Source organism: Rhineura floridana, chromosome 2 (genome assembly GCF_030035675.1).
Source record: "Rhineura floridana isolate rRhiFlo1 chromosome 2, rRhiFlo1.hap2, whole genome shotgun sequence".
NCBI classification, from domain to species: Eukaryota; Metazoa; Chordata; class Lepidosauria; order Squamata; family Rhineuridae; genus Rhineura; species Rhineura floridana.
In genome coordinates this window covers 159,859,019-159,880,044 of record NC_084481.1, presented here as the reverse complement: position 1 = coordinate 159,880,044, position 21,026 = coordinate 159,859,019, and the positions used below count along the sequence as shown (strand labels likewise).

At 39.7% G+C, this 21,026-nt stretch overlaps 1 protein-coding gene across 14 annotated transcripts in view; it reads right to left on the bottom strand.

Annotated features, from left to right (window-relative positions):
- The window catches only part of PALS1 (protein associated with LIN7 1, MAGUK p55 family member), a 101,817-nt gene that overhangs the window by 60,320 nt on the left and 20,471 nt on the right, over positions 1 to 21,026 (bottom strand). For 12 of the 14 annotated variants that reach the window (XM_061611053.1, XM_061611048.1, XM_061611049.1 and 9 more), the window contains 2 exons: positions 16,903 to 17,422; positions 3,525 to 3,733 (listed from right to left, as the gene is read on the bottom strand). In XM_061611053.1, coding sequence (XP_061467037.1) covers positions 3,525 to 3,733; positions 16,903 to 17,305 — 612 coding nt within the window. In that variant the 5' untranslated portion in view covers positions 17,306 to 17,422. The remainder of the gene's footprint in view (positions 1 to 3,524; positions 3,734 to 16,902; positions 17,423 to 21,026) is intronic. The other 2 variants (XM_061611054.1, XM_061611057.1) reach the window with 2 other exon arrangements.

Here is a 21,026-nt window from a genome sequence, read left to right as displayed (position 1 = left end):
ATAATTGCTTCTGGATTGTGATAATTTGGCCACAGTGACCCACATGTTGGTAACCTCAAGATCGAACGACTGTAATGCAGTTTATGCAGCCTTGGTCTTGGTTTGGAAGCTGCAACTACTGTAGAATACTGTGGCTAGGTTGTTTACTGGTGTACCCTACTGCATGCATGAAACCTCTCCTGAATGCACTGCACTGTTTGCCAATTTGCTTCCAATCCAAATTGAAGTTTCTGTTATTGTTAAAAGGCCCTAAGAATTTGGGGCCTGGTTACCTGGTAAAACACCTTCAACCATATGAACCTGCCCATGCACCAAGATCTTCAGAAGAGCCGCTCCTGGTGGTTCCATGGTCTGCTCTAATCTATCTGGCATCAACCAGGAAAGAAGTCCACCACATTGTGGATAATCCCCCCTTGGAGATCTAGCAGGCACCCTCAGTAATGTGTTTCCACCAGCCATTTAAAACTTTTCTGTACGCTCAGGTATTTGTAGATTGCTGGCTTGTTTACTCTCCATTTATTGTGTTTATTATGCATCTACCCTTTCTGCATATTTTGATTTTTTAATGAAATAGTTTTATCATGCTGTGTATCACTTTGGTACACCACATGTAAACCAGTATAGGAATGCTTTTATAAAACAAACTAACAAATAAAAAATATTATGCCTTTAGAAATGCTAAGCCTCTAAAATTTCTAGATATTCCTGTTTTCCATGGTCTCAGGCAGCTGTCAATAATAACGGTATACTTGCTTACTTACAACGCCTTGTTTAGGGGATGTTTTTTTGCTGTTTTTTTGTGAAACTATTTTGCACTTTGGGTGAGAAGGGGACATCAATTTGAGATGGAATAGCTCACTGGGTGACCTTGGGCCAGTCACTGCCTCTCAGCCTCATGAAAACCCTATTCATAGGGTCGCCATAAGTCGGAATCGACTTGAAGGCAGTCCAGTAAGCAGTATATATTGCCTTCCTCGATGTCCATGTATGTTATTTTGTTTTGAAAGCTATAAAAATTATAAACGAAAAGCGAGAAAGAAATACTAAACTTATTGTCTATTATATGCTATGGGATTCAGAATTTTAAAGTCTTGCTAATGTATTACAGAACATTCCAAGTCAAACTACTGTCTTGAATGTTGCATCAACTGATCTTTATGGGTCAACACTCAGACTGTATTTCCCTAATCCTGCCCCCCAATTTCGTCAAGTTTAACTGGTTTTAAAATCAATGCAATTAAATTTGATGTTCAACAGCTATTTTTATAACAGAGACAGAGCGCACCACATTATTTTAGGGAGTTAATCTCCACACAAATTCCTTAAGCCTGCATGCTTTACTCAGCCTCCTAATTAAATTAAAGTTTCAGAAAAATAGATAAATCATATTTTCTTTGCTTTGTTATTAAAATTACCTATGGCCCCCAACAATAGTTGAGGAAATGCTTAGACTGAGAATTATCCCACATACTACTCACCTTTAAACGTTCAAAATAAAATACTTTGGTTATATTTTATATGTAACCCCTCACCAATCATTCAGAAAGTACTATGTTCTGGTAGGGTGTTTGCATAGCATCCATGTACATATCCAAGCTATACAAACCATTCCCTCTCAAAGCTGCCTCCACAGGATCTCCAAGCTGCTGCTTCAAATCCTGAGTTTAAAAAGCAGCTTGTGGACTCATGAGAACGTCAAGAAAAATACTTTATATAGAATGTACAGTTTTCCATAAAGAAAATTGCAACACAATCAAACCCCCTTTTCTTGATTCCCTTAAATTTCATATTACCATACCGTATGTGAAAATGCTTCATTGAGGAAGGTATAGGAGTTGCAACAACAAAGACACAAATGAAAGAAGTGAAACTAGCTCTAGCTCTCGAAGAGCTCATGGTCCTTTAAAAAAGGGCTATTCTGACAGGCATATACTTGGAATTAAGCAGCTGCTCCCATTGCATTTCTGATAGGGACCTTGCAAAAAAGTTATTCCAAATTTGTTCTTAAAAATGCAATAAATTGCAGCCATAATTCATTGGCTATAAATCTTTTTCCAAGATGGTTGATTCTGTCTCATCCTGTAATACAAAATCTGCTATTGAAGCTTCTTAGCCACTCTACAGAGGCTAGGTAATTAAATTTAATTAATTTAATTATAATTAAAAACTTAAGATTTTTTGTTTTAAGGTATGATATTCTAATAGATGTATGTTTAATATTGTAGCCTATTCAAATATAACAGAGAATGCATGGGGTGTGTACATACAAATACAAAATCTCAACAAGCAAAATATATTTTAGTCTGAAGTGCTTTGAATACTTTAAAAGTGTTATGTATTCTAAGTATTTATTTATATATATATATTTAAATTAAAACTATCCGCATCTCAACCATCAAGGAATTCCAGACGGCAAGAAGCAATTTGAGTGCATGTAAACATTCAAAGCATTTAAACAAATAGGCAGGCTGTAAACATACTTTAACTTGCTGTTCCAAACTAGCAAGGTTGTTAGTCTGCAGAAACAACAGCTGAAACAAAATTCAGTTTATCTACAGAATTTAAGTTAACAGAGACCCACTATCTGATTGAGGTACTGAATGAAGTCAGATATCTATGTGTGCATATATATGCAATTGCTTGGCATCTGTAGAAATTACATGTTCAGTGTCTGATACTATCAGCCTGACAATACTGATAAAAGTTGGCAGTTCACATTTACTCCTAACCATGTCCACTTTTGCTTTGTCTAGTAATTTTAACATGTTAGGGTCACAGAAAAATAAAACAAGTTGCCAGATGTGGCAGAAACAAAAAAGGCAAAGGCTTGCTTCTCGATCAACTCAGATAACTATTTAGATGATAACCAAAATATTAATTGTTATATTAAGTTGCTTCATTTCCAATACACTTCCTTCTTCAGATGCTATTAATTTAGTAAGAGCAATTCAATGCTGAACAGAATACAATGGTGATGATTCTTTGATATTGGCCGGGATCTAAAGAGCTTCTATAAGAATACTCAAAGGCTTGGGCATGTCCAATGGGATTTTTGACTGTTTCTCTGAGCTACTATGCTGTATCACAATGTGCTTTTGGAAATCTTCCTAGGTTCAAATGTTATTTCACATGTGGCATTGTAGGGCTGCTGTTTAACACACAATAGCAACAAGCCCAATGTCTCTTTTGGCATGCAGACTAGTTAGATGATCCTTTGAGCATAATTCAATAGTCAGGACCAAAGCCTTAAGGAGGAAGCTTGCAAAAGATCAGAGATACAGTATTTATTTTAAATCAGTTAGGATAGTGAACACTAATGTTATTTGTGATCTTACAATTCTACAAAAGCTAGCTTCTCAGAGTTTCAAGTTATTGTCTTCTGGACAAAGAAAGCAGATAGTAATATAGGCTATGCATAGGGTTTTCTAAAAAAATTATTTTAATGACATGCCTATGATTGGCAATTTGGAATTAGCTGACTACTACTAGTTTAATTACTAGATGGGAATGCACACAATACATACCTCTTGTGCAAGCTCTTGTGCATTGGCGATAAGAGGGTATGGTGGACTTGTTTTGTTCATATGCACAGTAACAGCATTATGTATCTTAAACGCATTTTGAAAATCAGTGTTTTGGACAAGCTGTAAAATTAGAGCAATTTCTTCTTGACTTTGGGGATCTACCAGTGTGTGCTGGACATGTTTGAGGGAAGATAGGAGGTCATCAACTTCTGAAAAGAAAACAGATCCACATTAATTAGCCTGAATGTACAAGGTTAAGAGAGACAAAAAAAATTTCTTCTGAAGAACTTATGATATAAGCTAAACAGCACAGAATAGAGGAGTAGGTATTTGCAGAAAAAACTAATTAGTTAAACTAATGTTTCCTTCTTCAAATTATTTTTGCTATCATAAACATCAATTTTGATAAATCTTAGTTAACAGTGACATAAAATTATCATTCAACAGTTGTCCTACACATTTTTAGCATATTACTTTAAGTCAAGACTAATGAGTCTCCAACAAATTCTAATAGTAGCATTTAAGATCCACAGTTTATTACCCAATGGCCCTGTAAACACATTACAGTAAACAATAGTGAAACCTTGGCTTCACATTGTGGTTTATTTGGAGTGAAAATAACCCCCCAATTCAGACACAATGCTAAGCCAGGGATCATGCTTTATTTCTCTTGTTTAAAGCAGGAAGGACCAAAGCAGGAGACCAAAGCAAAGTAAACCATTCACTGTGATTTACCATGATATGCAAAACAAGGTAATTGTCTCTGCTGACAGTCCATCTTAGAATTTCTGAATTTGCCCCCTCCTTCTATACTTATGCTGCCTTCTTAGGCTTCAAAACCCATCACTAATAAACTCTGGCACACAATAGCCAGGCATGCAGCTATACATATGCAGCCTGCCACTGCATGCTTGCAAAGTAAATCCCACACTGGCATTAAAGGAATAGAGCAGGATCAGTAAGCCGTTTATAAAGCCACTCTTTCTGAACTCCCTTCTCAAGTAACATTGGATGTGAGCGCATTATGAGTGCAGTCACCCAGATTAATCTAATGTGGATCACCAAGGATCCACTTATCAAGGAACAGTCACTTATCAAGGAACAGGTCTTGTTGGGTGGGTGGAGGCAGCACTTGCTTTAGGATCCCATCCCTCCCTGACACTTCAGGCCACTTCTTCAGGGTGCTTCACGCCACCTAATGCAAAACTGCTCACGCTCATGAAACTACTTATCCTGAACATGAAGGTTCTTAATACCTCTGTGTTATGCTCAGATGATTACATATAAATTACGCACTATTGTCAGCGCTCCTGAGGCAAAAGTCACAACTCTCTTTCCTGGCTAAAAGCCAAAAAATTTAAGGGGAGGAAGAGAGAAGAGGATAAAGCAGAGAAAGCTCTATAATTCCACAACACATCATAAAACCTAAAATATGAAAGGAAAAGACAGCAGAAAACAAACTCCTAAAGTTATGATCTCTGATTGGAACATAAAGGATTTTTATCTCACTTCATTATTTCAAAGTACAAATGTCAAAAGATTTGACTATCACTCTTTAGAAAGGGTTTAAAGTAAGTAATATCTAGAAGCAGGTGGTATACATATTTTATCAAAAGCACTTATTGAAAGTTAACATTAAAAAAGGTAGCCAAGAGAATAATCTGATTCACATGTCACTAAGCTATACATGTCATTAAACTATAAACGATGGTTTATAGTTTAATTTCAACTATGGTTTAAGATGAATGAGCATACTGGTGCACGGTACTCAAAAATCCCTGTGGCACTCCTTTCTTCAGCATGCCGGGGAGGAAACAAGAAGGCTGGCTTGCTGACATGAACAAATGATAGTTTATCATTGTGGTTTGTTAGGAGAAAAACAAGCTATGAACACTGCTTTGCACATTATGGCAAGTCAGCCTCTGGTTTGTTCCCTCCCCAGCACACTGAATTAACGAGTGGGGAACAGGAAGTTTTTTGAGCTAAACTATGGTTTAATATGATGTGTAGCCAGTTCAATATGGTAATATAAATTGGTAGACAAGATGTGTCAATATTTGCACTCTCATGTTAATTCTACAGCAACATTTCCCTCTCCCTCTTCCATATTAAAGGTTCTTAATACACATGTGAGAGGTACACTGATGAGCTCCAGCAGCTCAAAGAATCCAGAGTAGAGGTCCTACAAGGGTCAGGGTTACACTATATGGCTTGCCCAGCTTCACTTAGTCTGCACCATTGCAGCTTAAGGTTCCTAAAACAGGGCTGTAAGATACTGAAATATGTATTTCCCTGAATTTCCCAGCACCTCCCCAAACAAAACATGAACACCTAAAGAGGTTAGGGAAAGATTGCAAGAATGAAGGCTGAAAGGGTAAAAGAGCAAACACATTCCTACTGGTAATGTACAGTAAAGATGAATCTATTCTATCTTGGCTTAATTACAGTTAAACTTGTAAAGCCATTTTATACTTAGCTATTTTTTAACAGCTACGTATAAAATGGCATTGCAAGTTTAATTCTAGATTTGGTACTTCTGTCTTAAAAAAATAGATACATCATGCTAACACCCATTTTTCTGACTAAACAATTAATCATGCATTAATATTTACACTCTCCCCCACCTTTCTTTCAATTAAAAAGAAACACACACCAGGTCCCAAAGTGCTATCTGGATATTCTACATATGCACAGGAGCTTTTAACTCTCCTCTTGTAGTGGCACTGTACAAAGGCCAGAAGCCCTCTAGAGTAGAACCTCATGGAGTACAAGGGGCTACTGCCAGAAGGAAAAAGTTGCCCACTGCTCCCTCCCAAGCTAGTGCAGAAAGTTGTCTACTCACAATAAAACAAGGTTTCTTCTCAATGCTATAGAACTGTTAGACGCCAAATACTATTTCTCTACGCGATAATCTTTTTATTTTCTATTATGAATTAAGCTGTGCCTTTTTCTGGTTTCAGCAGCAGCAGGGAAGATATCCATTGTGTTTATCATTCCAGAGAATAAAGAGATGTGCAACTGTAGGGGAGGATTCTTTTTCAGTATGACAGGAAAGAAGATTAGAAGGAGTGAAAGAAAATTGTTGCTGGGTCATATTAAATAAACGTTAAACTAGGCATTTCTGAAGAAGGGGGCAGGCATATCTGTTCTACTAACTGAAACACATTCTTATTTGGGGTCAACACTAGAAATTAGCAGGTGGAAGTCTATTTTCTTTCGGAACCTCCATGTCCAAGGCAATGCACAACATGATTTGAATATGACAAAGCCAAAACGCAGATATGTGTTCAAGTGAAAAAAAATGGGAAAAGGTGTATGGTGTGTGCACGCGTGCATGTGTGTTTAGAAGAGCTACAGTTTGGGGCTTTGTTCCTTGAGAAACAAAATTTGAACTATAGCCAACGTGTATCCTGAAGAGAAATCACTAACACAAATAGAAAGAATAGTGCTCTGTGCAAAAATGTGTTCTTTAGAATACAAATTGCTTATCACTGAGGAACATAACAAAAATGTGTTCTTTAGAATACAAATTGCTTATCACTGAGGAACATAATATATCAACACGTAAAGTGGTTGGTTCATTCATTTAGAATTTTGAGAATACTCATTTGACAAACTGATGAAGGAAGAAAATGTTAGTGACATATCACATTCTGTATACAACAGCAATCATACAATGGTTCTTTCCAAACAATAAAATAAAACAAAAAGTATAGAATGCTTTCCACATTCCACATCCACACATTTTAACAGTTTGACAGCTTTCTGAGCAAGCTAGGTTTTTTTTGGGGGGGGGGGAGTTCCACAAAAGTGTTAAATCTTGAACTGATAAATTCAGAAAGCAGAGAGTAGGGCATGCTTACAAAAATGCATGCTTTAAGTACAGCACAGCTCTTGAGTGCTTATTTTCTTCCACCTTTTGTAATTTAAAGATGTTAGTATTCAAGAGCTGAATTAGAGCTCCTCATAAAGCATAACTGCTTTGAAGGCTGAAGGCTTGAGATCTCATTTGCATAAATTTCACATAAATATGGGTATTTTCCCTGCAAACTCCTCAAATGTTGAATGTCATTAATCCTTGTATTTGTGCAACAATAAAAATTCAGTCTTATTTTACTGGAGAATAAAAAATAGCCAAAGAGCCCCAAAGCAGTAAAACGGGTGGATAACCTGTGGCCCCTCTAGATGCTGTTTCACTCCCCATCAGCCCAGCCAGAATGGCCAGTGGACAGGGATGATAGGAGTTGTAATTCAGCAATATCTGGAGGGCTACAGGTTAGCCATCCCTGCATTAAAATATTAAACGGAGATTTCAACTCATCTTTGTCTTTTATCACCTGACTAGCCATTTGATAACATATGGAAGAGAACATTCCTTCTCAAAATGAGAGGTAGTTTTCTAGATTTTATTATACATATTTATCTTGACCATGATATTTGTTCAGAGGTCTCCCAACACTAACAAATCTGCATCAATCTAACCAAATGGGCACAACAATTTCTTATCGTAAGTACAACAGTCCATTTATACTCTGTGCATATTGTACTCTAAGGCTGCAATCCAATACATGTCTACTCAGAAGAAAGCTCCACTGGGTTCAATGGGGCTTATTCCCAGGTAAGTGTGTATGCTGTCATCCTATATACACTGACCTGGGAGTAAGATCAATGGAGTACAGTGAAACTTACTTCTGAGTAATTATGCATAGGATGGGCTATAACCATAATTTTAATTAGGAGAAAGGCCAGTGACATTCCAATTTGTTTTGGGGTTTTTTTGCTCATGTTGCTACAAGAATTGTTTCAGAACAGTCACAATAAGGCTTTTGACCTCATGTATGCTACAAGAACCTAGCTGCATTAAGGTCAGGATGTTAGAACATACTAAGAATGGCACTGATGTACACTGTACAGATTGTGACTGATCTGCACTCATAAGTGATCACTGAGATCTATAGGCTTGTATTTTCAAGGACCACACCAAGTCTTTCTTGCTTTCAGGACAGCCACAGCTATAACACCTGTTGAAGAATATAAAGTGGGAATAATCATTGGTCTGGAAAAGGGATGCTTTAGTAAGGGGAAAGGGTCATAACACTATTGTCAAGGTGTGACAGTTAAGATTCTGAAAGTAGAGATCCCCATCTCCTTAAAATCTTTATTATGAATGAAAGGGGCATGCACTAGTTAGTTTCAGCTTCAAGAGACGGACTAGTATGATGGAAAATGCCTGTTTCATATTTTTAAAATTCAAATAGCATCAGCTAGTGGGAGTGCTGATAATTATGTAACCCTTTCCCTCCTCTGTTCAGTCCTGAGGAAAATCCCTCTTCTGAAGGTTGCTTTTTGCAGGGGGTGGGATGGGGTGGGGTAGAGAAACACTAATTAATGCCAAAGATGTGGCCCCAAACAAAGAGAATTCCTGACCTTTGGGGCTTTTTCCCCACTGACCTTCTTCACAAAACAGACTGACAGGGGAGTAATATATAATCATGCTCAAAGCCAGTCTCAATAACTTTAGGGGAACTTGCCACCTAAAGAAGGCACATGGAAATGGTATTAAGCAAGACCACAAATGAAACAAAAACATTTAACAAGTAGCTCCTAAACAATGTCCAAACTGTGAATGCTGCCTAGACTGTATTTTGAAAACTCAGCAAAGAATCATCTTTTTTGCCTATGCCTCCATAAAGTCCCATCTGGAAGAGCTTTTCTCGATAGTGGAAGGGTTGAGGATGGGCTCTCTCCCCCAAAAGATTAAACCATTCCATACCTGCTGTGATGGCTTTCATATACGTTAATCCTCCCTGCATGACATTTTAACTTACAGGAACATAACAGAAAACTTTAATGAGTAAAAATTGTAATGTAGAATACAGCCTGTACATAAAAATTCTGCAGCATTTCCATATGAAACCATGAAAAATGAAGCTTGTGGGAACAGCTTAGTTACATTGGCTACATGAAACAAAATCTATTAATGAAACACAGAATTAAGATATAAAATTCTGAATTTGGGCACCACATGTACAGTAGGGCCCCACTCATATGGCGGGTTATGTTCCAGACCCCCACCTAAAAGCGAAACCCGCCGAAAACTCCTTCAATAAAATAACACCTGATGCCCAAAAAACGCTGTAAAATCGGAACAAGCACCGTATGAGTGGCTTAATCTAATTTAGCCACCATATTAGTGGAATGCAGAAAAGCAGGCCGCAGAAAAGCGGGGCCCTACTGTATACCTTTAAGTCTGGTTACTGGCCTGTAAAAATGGAGTCATGACTGAAGCATGTTTTCAAATTAAGTCTCTTCTCATTATCATAGCAACAAATTCAGGCTGCTTGCTCAATTCATATTTATAAAGATAAAAACCTTTAAAAGGCAAGATATGTCAACAATTTATAAAATTGATTCAGATAGCGACAGTAACTTAAATGAAAAGTTGAAACACTATCATACTGTAGCTGGCTAATCATTTGTTGCAGACATAAGCGAGTAGGCAGATATCTATATTGATGCAAAGAGCTGTCTTGGATGTAGCCTTTATACTTTCATAAATAGATTGTTTCAGAAACTATTTTTCCCCATGGCAATGCTAATTTTGCCCAAGCGCCTTACTACAAAAACATCCTTGCTCAATTATACATTCCACCAAACCATGTTTATGGAAACTTAATCATAGTTTAATGCGATGTTTGAATGGTCAAACCATGGTTTGCAACTAGCTAGCAAACCAGAAATCGGAAACCATAGGTAGGACCTGAAACAAGTGTTTCAATTTAGAGTGCTCCTCTTCAAGGCTTCATGCATTCCATCTGCCCCCTCTTCCATTTTCCCCACCCCTCCAACCAGTCAGCGTTCTGTACTCACTGAGTATGGTTAGTTCTCACTTGGCTGTTTCGGGGTTCCTTGTGATGCCCCTGTTATATTTGTACAGTATTTATGGTAAGTGCGGGTTTTGTAGTCTAAATATGGTAAGCAGAGAGTTGGAAGGGAGAGTACGTGTTGGAATGTTGAAGAATGCTGAGTTGTGATTGGCTGTCTGCGTGGTTGAAGGTATAAATGAGAGGATGACAGTTGGAGAGGGGGTTGGTTAGTTGTTGATTTTGGAGAGGGTGGATTTGTGTTTAGGCAGGTAGCGAGGCAGGTTTTAGGACTATGATATATAAAGAGAAAATTTTTATATGTAACCACACGCATGTTGACTGAACTTAAAAGTAATATTGTTTATTCCTTGTGTGAAATAAATAAATAGTTTTGGTTTAACAACACGTCTGATCCTTGGCTGGGATATTACAGACCAGAAGGGTGGGCAGAGCAAATACCAACGCTGGGAACAGTATCAATGGTGGCACTGGTGAAGGGATAGTGTAACAGCAGCAGGTATCCAAAGCAACCCAAGGCTGTAATCTTTAAAAGCAGAAAGATACAGGGGTGTTGTGGTCTGTAAGTGCACCCAGATGCTATGTAGCAATCTGTGGAGGAGACTAAGGCAGTCTCAGGGCAGTATTGCATTACAGAGTGTCAGGTGGTGGCGTCTACTAGTGGGATCGTGAGAAACCTGTACTGGGGCCAGTGTGAGAGATCCATTACGAGACCAGACTGCAGGTGGGGGTCTGATATTCCTCCCTTAAGGTTTTGTTCTAAAAATGTTATTGAATTTTGTACTGTTATTGAAAAACTTGGGGATCCACCAAGCCTGCTGATATCTCCCTCTTGTGTTCGGATAGTGCTGCTTTGGCTGCACAAGAACTGGCGTTCAAAGAGGTGAGTTTGTTATTAGTATATATTCACTAATAGGCAAAAAACCTTGCGGTTTAAGAATGCACCTATAGCCCACAGATATTTCTATCAAATTTTAAAAAGCAGGGAAACTGGGCAGCTATAGTGAATGCACCAGGGGAGCAGGAGACCTGATCTCCTCTCTGAGATATTAGACTGCCCAACAAATTTGTCAAAATGCAAACACAATTGGGGTTGGTCTTTCACAGTCCAGTCCACTTCCTGTGAAGCTTGGAAGAATTTAGTAACATGTGCCTCTGAGCATATGGTGAGTGGTGGCAACACCTACAATCAGCCCCAAAAATAGAAACAAGACATGTGCTGTGCTGATCTTGTTTTAGCAGGGAGGAAGCAACGTTACTAAGACAGTTTATAGTTCAGATGGTCACTTTAAATATGTCTGATTTACTTTGCAGGGGAGTGGGCAGGGGAGGAGGAAAAAGGAACAGGGGAGGGAAGAGGAAGAGAGAGAGAGAGAGGAAGAAGGGCAAAGGCAGGTCTCATCATCTGTATGCTTACTGAGTTCAATGGGATTTACTCTATGCAATCATGGTTAGGATAGGTAAAACTGACCATGAGGGAGGAGAAAGGGGAAGGAGCGGATTGGAGGTAGGCAAAGGAAGCGGGAGGGGAGGGCAGGTTTGATCATTTGCATGCTTATAGAGTTCAATGGTATTTACTCCCATGCATTCATGCTTAAGATAGCTAAAACTGACTATGGGGAGGAGGAAGTGGAGGGGGAGAAGGGGAGTGGAAGGGGATGGAGAGGGAGGGGCAAAGGGAGGGATACGAGGGAGGAGAAGGGATGGTAGGTTTGATCATTTGCATACTTTTTGAGTTCAATGGGATTTATTTCTGTGCAATCATGTTTGAAAATGGAAATGACTGCCTTCAAGTCAATCCCGACTTATGGCAAACCTACGAATAGGGTTTTCATGGTAAATGGTATTCAGAGGTGGTTTTACCATTGCCCTCCTCTGAGGCTGAGAGGCAGTGACTGGCCCAAGGTCACCCAGTGCGCTTCATGGCTGTGTGGTCTCCCAGGTCCTAGTCCATACTGACCCGGGGGAGGGGCCGAGAGGGTAGGAGGAGGGGGAGGGGAGGAGATTGGGTGGGTGGGCACTGGGTAGAGGGGAAGCCCCTTTCCTTTCCAAAAGGAAGACATTGTGAACAGTATAATTGCTTTTCAGCATTTCCCCCACCTTTTTATTCCACAGCAGGCACATGTAGCCTCCCACCCAAATTTAAACCAAAGCTGTCTCAGGCCACATCCACACCACACCTTTATTTCACTTTGGACAGTCATGGCATCTCCCAAAGAATCCTGGGAAGTGTAGTTAGTGAAGGGCGCTCAGAGTTCCTAGGAGATGCCCTGTTCCCCTCACAGACCTTCAATCAGAGTGGCTGACTGTTAAACCAGTCTGGCCACTGGGGCTCTCTTAGTGGAATAGGAGTCTTCTCTAAGCACCCTTTACAAACTACACTTCCCAGGATTGTTTGAGGGAAGCCATGACTGCCTCAAGTGAAATCAAAGTCTGGTGTGGGTGTGGCCCCCTGATTAGCCAAGCCAAGCATCAGGGAGTCTGGCTTTTAGAACACTGACGGTTGGTTCTAACTGAGCATGCCTGACACTATCATTCAGTTCAATGCAAAATTTCTTAAATTAATTAAAAATCAGCCAGGCATTTTTTTAACTTTTAAACTGCAGAAGATTAAGGTCAGTAATAGGATTACAGGTACTCTGTGAAGATGGCTGATTTTTAATGAATTTTAACAGATTATGAGAACTCTGACAGAAAAAAGTCCAAAAGGGCTCTGCCGTTTCTCTCTCTCTTTTTAGACTTGAACTTGATTCTCTCTTGACTTTTTTGTGTATCGCCATGAAACCTGAGATGTTGTTAAGGAAGCATTTCTGAGTTCAGGACTATAAGTTTTGTAAGGTTTTGTTTTGAAATGAGCTTATGGGAAGCATCAGAATGGCATGGGGGGTATATGCAATTTAACATTGCGGAATGCAAAAAATCCACGCTGGCTATAGTATACAGCCACTCTTGTGGCTGTATAATATAGGATTATGATTTGAAGTGGTTCTGCAAATCATGGTTTGTTCTAACAATAGTGTGGCATATCTTACTCAACATACTATCATGCAAAATACATAATGCGTTTTATGTATTTTAATAGTATTTTATGCATTTTAATTTACTGTAATCTTTTGTCTTTTTATTGTGTATTTTATTATATATGTGTGCGATTTTATTGTAGCCACCCTGAGTGCCCTATTGTAGGGTAGAAGGGCAGAATAGAAATATTTTAAATAAAATAAATTATAGCCATTGCTTTAATTTCACTGCAACCAGAAACTTGGGTACTGAGGAAACAAAGTGAAACCAGACAAACTCTAAATCACTGTTTCGTTCAAACCAATAATTTGCACAAACCACAGTTTGATGTGATTTCTGAACTACCATAATGTAAACTAAGCTTTCACTTGAAGATGATAGCAGCTAGAAAATTATCATCAGTTTTCAGTCCTGTTAGGCATTACCATTATTATTGTTGCCTTTTGCCCAGTGTCTCCCCTATCATGGAAGTTTGCCTTTCCATTTCATCCCCTTAACCTCTCAGTGTGGTGTGTTACATTTACTTCCATTTCTATATATATAAAAATGTAAGCCCTTATGCCGTCACACCATCATGACATCACATCACGAAGGCAGGGGCGGGGCGAGCTATGCAAAAGCACAATTGCGGCCTGGACCTCAGCAGCTGTGGCCTATACAGGAGGCTGAGTGAGAGGCCAGGTGATGGGAGGCTGGGTGACAGGAGGCCAGAGTCTGCTACAGCCTGGGCAGGAGGCCAGGAGAAGCTGGGTGGTGAGTGAGAGAGGGCAGGTGGGAGGCTGCCAGTGGAGGCTGCAGCCTGAGAAAGAGGTTGAGTGGGAGAGGCTGGTGATGGCGGTGGTAGAAGCACCTCGGAAGTGCCAGCTGACAGGGAAGCTCATCAGACAGGAGAGGTCAGATGAGAGGCCAGCTGCAGCCTGGGCAAGAGGCTGGTGGCTATCATGAGCTCAGTGGAGTGGTCCTGGAGTGATGACAAAGCTACAGAATGGGACCTGGGGGAGGGTCCTAATAGGTTGCAACCAGGAAGTACTGAGACAATAGGCTTCAGTACTTTTAACAGTGACCATGTCAACAGAGAATGCTGGCTGATTAGGAGCCTATCCCTTCTTCTCCCAAGTAGTTGTTGCCATGCACATCTCCTCTAGAGGAGGAGGATCTCGATGAAGTGCCACCCCCCCCATCACCCCAGACTCACAGGCAACTGCACCAGCAAGCTCAGCTGGCCCCACTTTCTCACCTAGAAGGAGTGCTAGTTTGCACACAAGATCCCATTCTGTGACACCTTCACGCAAGTAGAAAGGGTCTGCCCACACCTATTTCAGGATCATGGTGGGTGTGTACAATTGCTGCAACAACATCTTAGCTTTGAGTTGTAATGCCTAATTATGCTGTGTAGAGATACAGAATCTTGTGTAGCCTGTAAGCTGACCCATGAAGTGTTCTAGACAAGGGTCTCATTAAACACACTGGAGAAAAATACACCAGTGAGTCTGAGTCTGTTTCCAACAGGCTTGGCCAGGAGAGTGATGGTGGCAGCACGAGCAGCAACTTGGCTGTGCCAACTTACTGGGTGGCTGAGACTTATGGGAGGAGACCCGGCGGCTGCAACCTGGGTGGGAGAGACTGGTGGTGGTGGTGGCGGCGGCAGCCACCATAGCTCAGTGTTTGGGCTAGAGGCCAGGTGGCAGCTAAGACAACACATGGGCGGGAAGACAGGAGGTAGGCAGAGCTGGCAAGCGTAGTGAACAGGAGCGGCAGCCCTTCGTCTTAGTAATACTAACATTTTGCTTGGTCTCTCTGTTGCTCAGTCACATTTGCTTGTGAATCATGTATCATACAAATAGAAAACCAATATTTTTGAAGCTAAAGCGCCCCTCTCCAAATGTCATGGTGCAGAGTACACAGTTTCCAAGTAGTATGCAGCCATATGAATTAGCAACATATGTGCAACAGCTGTTTGACAGTTACTTGGTATGATTACACACTTCAGTGTGATATAAAAGGCAAGGAAGCTGCAAGCATTGAAAACGTTTTACACAAACAGCTTTGTTATGATTCTCTCTTTAGGGGAAGGGCCATTGATCAATGGAAGAGCATAGGATTTGTTTTTGAATGTTTGATGACATCATGTCTACTCATGCAATGGTTGTGGAAGGCTACTTCAAAACAGTGAGTTTTTAGAGTTATGAAGGAGTTGTACATGTCTATTTAGCTAGAATGCTATGATGTATGTATTTTGGGCATGGATCATTGAAGATACTTATCTTACTTTACTAAACTTCACCTACAGGTTGATTTATTGTAATATACTCTGGATGTAGATTGAAGCGCCTCATCCATTTAATGACTTATTCTTAGTGATAAGATTGTCATATGCATGCTGACAACTCTCTACACATAAATGTTCTTAGGCAAGATGCTCCAGTGGGTGTCTGCCATGCAACACAAGGAACCTTTCGATAAAACTGATTATCTGGATCCATTTCAGCCTGGTTTCAGGCCTGGTTTTGGCATGGAAATAATCTTGGTCACACTGAATGATTTATGCTAAGAGAACGACAGGGGAATTGCACCTCCCAGATCTCTTGATGGCTTTCAGCACCACTGACCTGGTATCCTTGTGGACAGACTATCTGAGGGCTGGGAATTGAGGGCCTGTATTTCACTGGTTCTATTCTTATTTGGAAGGCAGATTTCAAAAGGTACTGCTGGGGGAACTACAACTTCAATGGCTCCTGGTCCATTCCAAAGCACAATTCAAAGTGCTTACTTCTCAAGCCCTAAATGGCTTGAAACCTAGATTACCTACTCTCACATCAACCTGCCTGTGCACTAAGATAATATTTGGAGGCTCTCCTTCACCTAAATTGAAGTGGGTGGCTATTGGGGTGAAGGCCTTTTCTGTTGTGGTGCCCCCTTTTGGAATGCTCTCCCTAAGTAAGCTCCACTGGTGCCTACTCATGTCTTTTCAATGCCAAAGACCTTTTTATTTTCCCAGGCTCTCTGATCTTTTGTGATATTGTTTTACGCTGCATAGTATCGGTTATTTGACACTTGTGTTGTTTTGCCTGTTCTGATTTTTTGTTTAGTTTAACTGTGATGGTTAGCTGCCCTGGAAATAGATTGAATGGCGGGGTATAAATTTGTAAAATAAACAAACCTTTATAGTACTCTGAGTAATTTTATGCGTGCTTGCTGTGTGCACACAAAGTTAGGATTCTGCATGTTTGACCTGTCTGTGATATTCAGGTATTGTGTTCTTAAACCTCTCTCAGTGTAAAAAGAAATCAATTACTGTATACCATAATTATGACTGTTTTTTTAAACTGTCAGACTAAAGATTAATTCTATTTTCCAAACAACTAATTAGCGCAAATTTGCTTATTTTTTTTGCATCAAGCCCAATTTTGTTTTAGAAGCCTTAAAATTTAATATAAATATAAATGTAAAGTTTTGATCCAAGCAATACATACCTAGGATTTTCACAGCACAATGTGGGCTCTCTAGAATAACACCTTCTCCTGTATCAAACATAGGGTTGTCTATTCCAATTTTGGGAGGAATTTGAGCTAGTTTCTTCAGCCGCATAGAAGAATTAAGGTCCAGTTCCTGTTTCTTTCCGTCTTCTTCCCGTCTTCGCCTCAGATCCTCTTGCTGTTGTCGAATTCGCTCAAGCTGAGCACTGCGCCGCAGAGGCATCATCCTGGTTCCCAGATCTCCAGGACAATCAACAGCCATCTCTCTGTGCCTCTGAGCCTCTTCAAGAGGTGCAAGATCCACATTTTTTGTTTCATTGTCAGAATCTTCGGTTACATGCCCATTCATATGAGAGGTTGTCATTGTTGTATGTAATAAGCCGTACCACTTGTCAGACATAAACTTTATTATAAGGCCTATTTTCTTGAGGGTACCACTTAAAATCCATTATAGTATTAACCAATTCTTCATATGCATTACCAGACCAAGATTAAAAGAAATATCCAACCGGAAAATCTGAGAAAATATAAAAAAACACAATAAAGTTAATTTCCATATCTAATGCTACCATTACATCCAGTTTCTATCAGTATATTTAGTGGGAATACTTAAATACATTGAGGCTTTCACTTTCCCTGCCCAAGGTAAAAAGTCAATTGTTGTCTAGTGAAGTATTCAATTTTGAGGCATTGCTACAGACATAAATGCAAAAAATTACACTGGCAGAGGAAGGAGAGGATCCTGGAGGTGAACATGTGTTCGTCTGTATAATCCATGCACTTAGAAATGCCCAAGGCTGTATGTACAATATCCTAGCATACAAGTGAAACTGCACTTGGATTACACCTACAGAAGATGACTTAATTATAATATAATTGTTTTTAGCATTTATTTTACAGATCAGTTAGTGACACTTTATCACAGATTTTTCTGCCAGTAAAAGTCCTTGCTTCAGGAACTATTTGCACTAACCCTCTTTTCCCCCTCCAATTTTTCAAGAAAGGTAGTCTTTCCTAAGGCAAGAGAGCTATCCTAACACCTGATCTACCTGCTGATGAAGGGGCTACTGGCTCAGCTACAACAGAGGACACTGCTGTGTCTGCTGAAAGCGCAGAGAGTGCACACTGCTACTAGTAATGTCCCCACTGATGGTAATTATCATATGGCCCTCAAAAGGCATGTAACAGGAATGGAGCAGGGCTGGCAATGGATCCAAAACTGGCCTGTTTCTTGGAGAGACATTCAATCTCTGTGCTCTTCTACTATGTCAGTCTGGAGTTAACACAGCAAAAAAATGTCAGGACCTGCACCTCCCTTCTGCTGTGGCTGGTGCAAGTGACAGAACTTCAGATACAGTGGTGGATCTGCCACTTTATCGTGTCCTGCTGTTCCTGGCCAGGGCTTCATTTGTGCTGTTACCTAGCTTCAGATTAACTGCTCCTCTATTACAAACTAATGCTTGAGTACCCCACCTCCACAAAGTATCAGTTTCTGTTCTTTCCTGGAATGTCTTTGTGAATAACAACAACAGTTCAGGTTTTTAAAAATCGAAAACAAATTTGCAGTTTCATTATGGCCATCTTCATAGTAAATACCTTTGAAAATCATTGTTTTGCACTGACTAAAACTAGGTTGATTCCTTCCTACTTTGACTCACACTCTACACTTGGTGTTTATCATTTTGAATGTTTTGAAAATATTAATGTGCTCTGAGCAATAAATATAAATGAGAACATGCTTCATATTATGCTACATACAGGTGGTGGTTTTTAAAAAAATCTTATTGCTGAGTGGTTTAAACATTTAATTAGTACATGATGGCTGTCAAGGAAAGATTGACTGTTTGACCGTGGAAAGGTTTCAAACTTAATAAAACTAGTTTGTTTACTCTGGTCAATTCCCTTTACTCCCATTTACTTAAATTTGATCATGGAATCTGAAGGAGTAGGTGTTTCTTAAAAATTAAACCCTATTCTTGGTCTTAGTAATCAGTAATAAAGAAAACACAGTAAATATAACTTTTAATTATAAACTGAATGATGAAATTGAAAATATAATACAAAACTGAAAGTATCATAAATCACCAGGGCTGTATAGATTTGAACATGAATTCTTTCAGATAAAAGAGAGACCATAATACATAACACCATAATAATCACGGACATTCTCTTGGACAGTAGAAGCCACAGCTGTATAGGATTTACAGACCCAAAATATATGTCAGTCAATGTCTGGTTCACATACATGTATAAGTAAGCAAGCATCTGGTACATATAGATAGCAAGCAAAAACAATTAAGCCACAAGCTATTTCAACTATCCAGTGAGAACATGTGAGAGAAATTGATTTGGGGGAGATTTTTCTATGAAAAAAGACAGCAAATAAAGCTTTAAAGTAAAACAGTCAATTGGTCCATCAACAGGATATTAGTTGTATTCAACTAAGTCCTACTCAGAAATTAATGACCTAAATTAGTCATGTCTTTTAACTTCAAAGGGTCTACTCTGAGTAAGGCTAGCATTGAATATCACCAAATGCCCTTATAAGGATCAATTAAAAAGTTGTAAAACAGTCACCAAACTTTGTAGAATTTATCCAGCCTGGATATGTTACACCATGGGTGTTCAATACGTGGCCCACCAGATGATGGGAGAAGTAGTCCAACAACATCTGAAGCACCATACATTGTCTACCTGTTAAATAAAAACTCCAAAGGGTGGAGTGGGAGATAGTAGAAAAGCACTACTGTGAACCATGGTTTAATTTCAGAAGTGAAGAAAATGTAATTTCAGCATTACAATAGAAGCTTCTCTTTTATGACTCATGGATTACATGTATGGGATGGGATCATGGTACATGCAACACAGGCCCCTTCCCAAACAAGTCTGTACTGGGACAAAAAATGGATGTTTGGGCCTTGATGTAATAATGTAATTATTATTATTACAATTATTAATCAGCCACCCTCCATCCAAAGGTCCCAGGGTGGGTTATAATAGTTTTAAAGTTAAAAATAACCTAAAACCACATCACAAAAAATAGGGTGAGTCATAAAAATATAGATCTCAGGTGTCAAAGGCCAGGGTAAATAGGTAGGTCTTTAGCAATTGCCAAAAAATGAACAGTGAAGTTGTCAGATGCATCTTATCTGCAGAGGGACTTCCACAACTTAGGAGCTAAGTAAGCTTTCTTCGCTGCCACTCAGTAGCCATGACGGTGCAACCTTAACCATGTTCAGCAACCTGCGCTCCAGCCATGGACCCTCCTATTTCATCACACACAAATCACTGGAGTACCAAAGTTACCTATGTATTCCACAATAATAGTGAAGGCACTCAGGAGTGATCATGTCAATGGCTCTATGCATCTCACCATTCCATAGTGAGACAAGAGCCTCAACAGGAATGCCAGTCATGTCAGCCGGAAAATCCCCCAGAGCATTCAGGAATTGATCAGATTCCATAGGTCTCACAGGGTGGACCATCTCAATGGGTCCCCCAACTTTGCAGTAGCTACATTTAACCCAAACCTTACCACAGAATGGTCTTTCCATGACAATGGACTCACGTAAAGTCCCACAATCAACAGAATATTATCAATCTGCTCTGTGCCAAAGACCAGGTCGAGGGTACGTCCAACCACGTGTTAGGGCACTGATGTACTGAGACAGCCCCATGGTTGCCATGAAGGCCATGATGTCCCATGATGTCCCAAGCTGGCCCATTTGAGGCAGCCTCATTTGGGATACTGAAGTCCCCCAACACCAGTGGAAAATTTGTACAGGTTTTTGAGTTCCATAGAACATGCCAGACAAAACTACAAAGTGTACTGTCATACCTATTATGGATCTCTCAAATAAACGTGGGTAACATTTAGACAGACCTACACAGTGCAAAGCTTCAGATTATGATAACTTCACACACAGCATTAACAAGGTTATGACTTATTTCTTGCACACCAATTTGAAAATATCAATTCTTTTGTACTACAGAGTACAAAAAATATTTTTTGTACATCAGAGCAAAATGGTTAACACAAATTCAAAGAAATGCATTGCCATTTAATTCATCAGAGAACCACCAGTATAAGCAGCATTTAGTTTTTATACTTGCAAGGAACG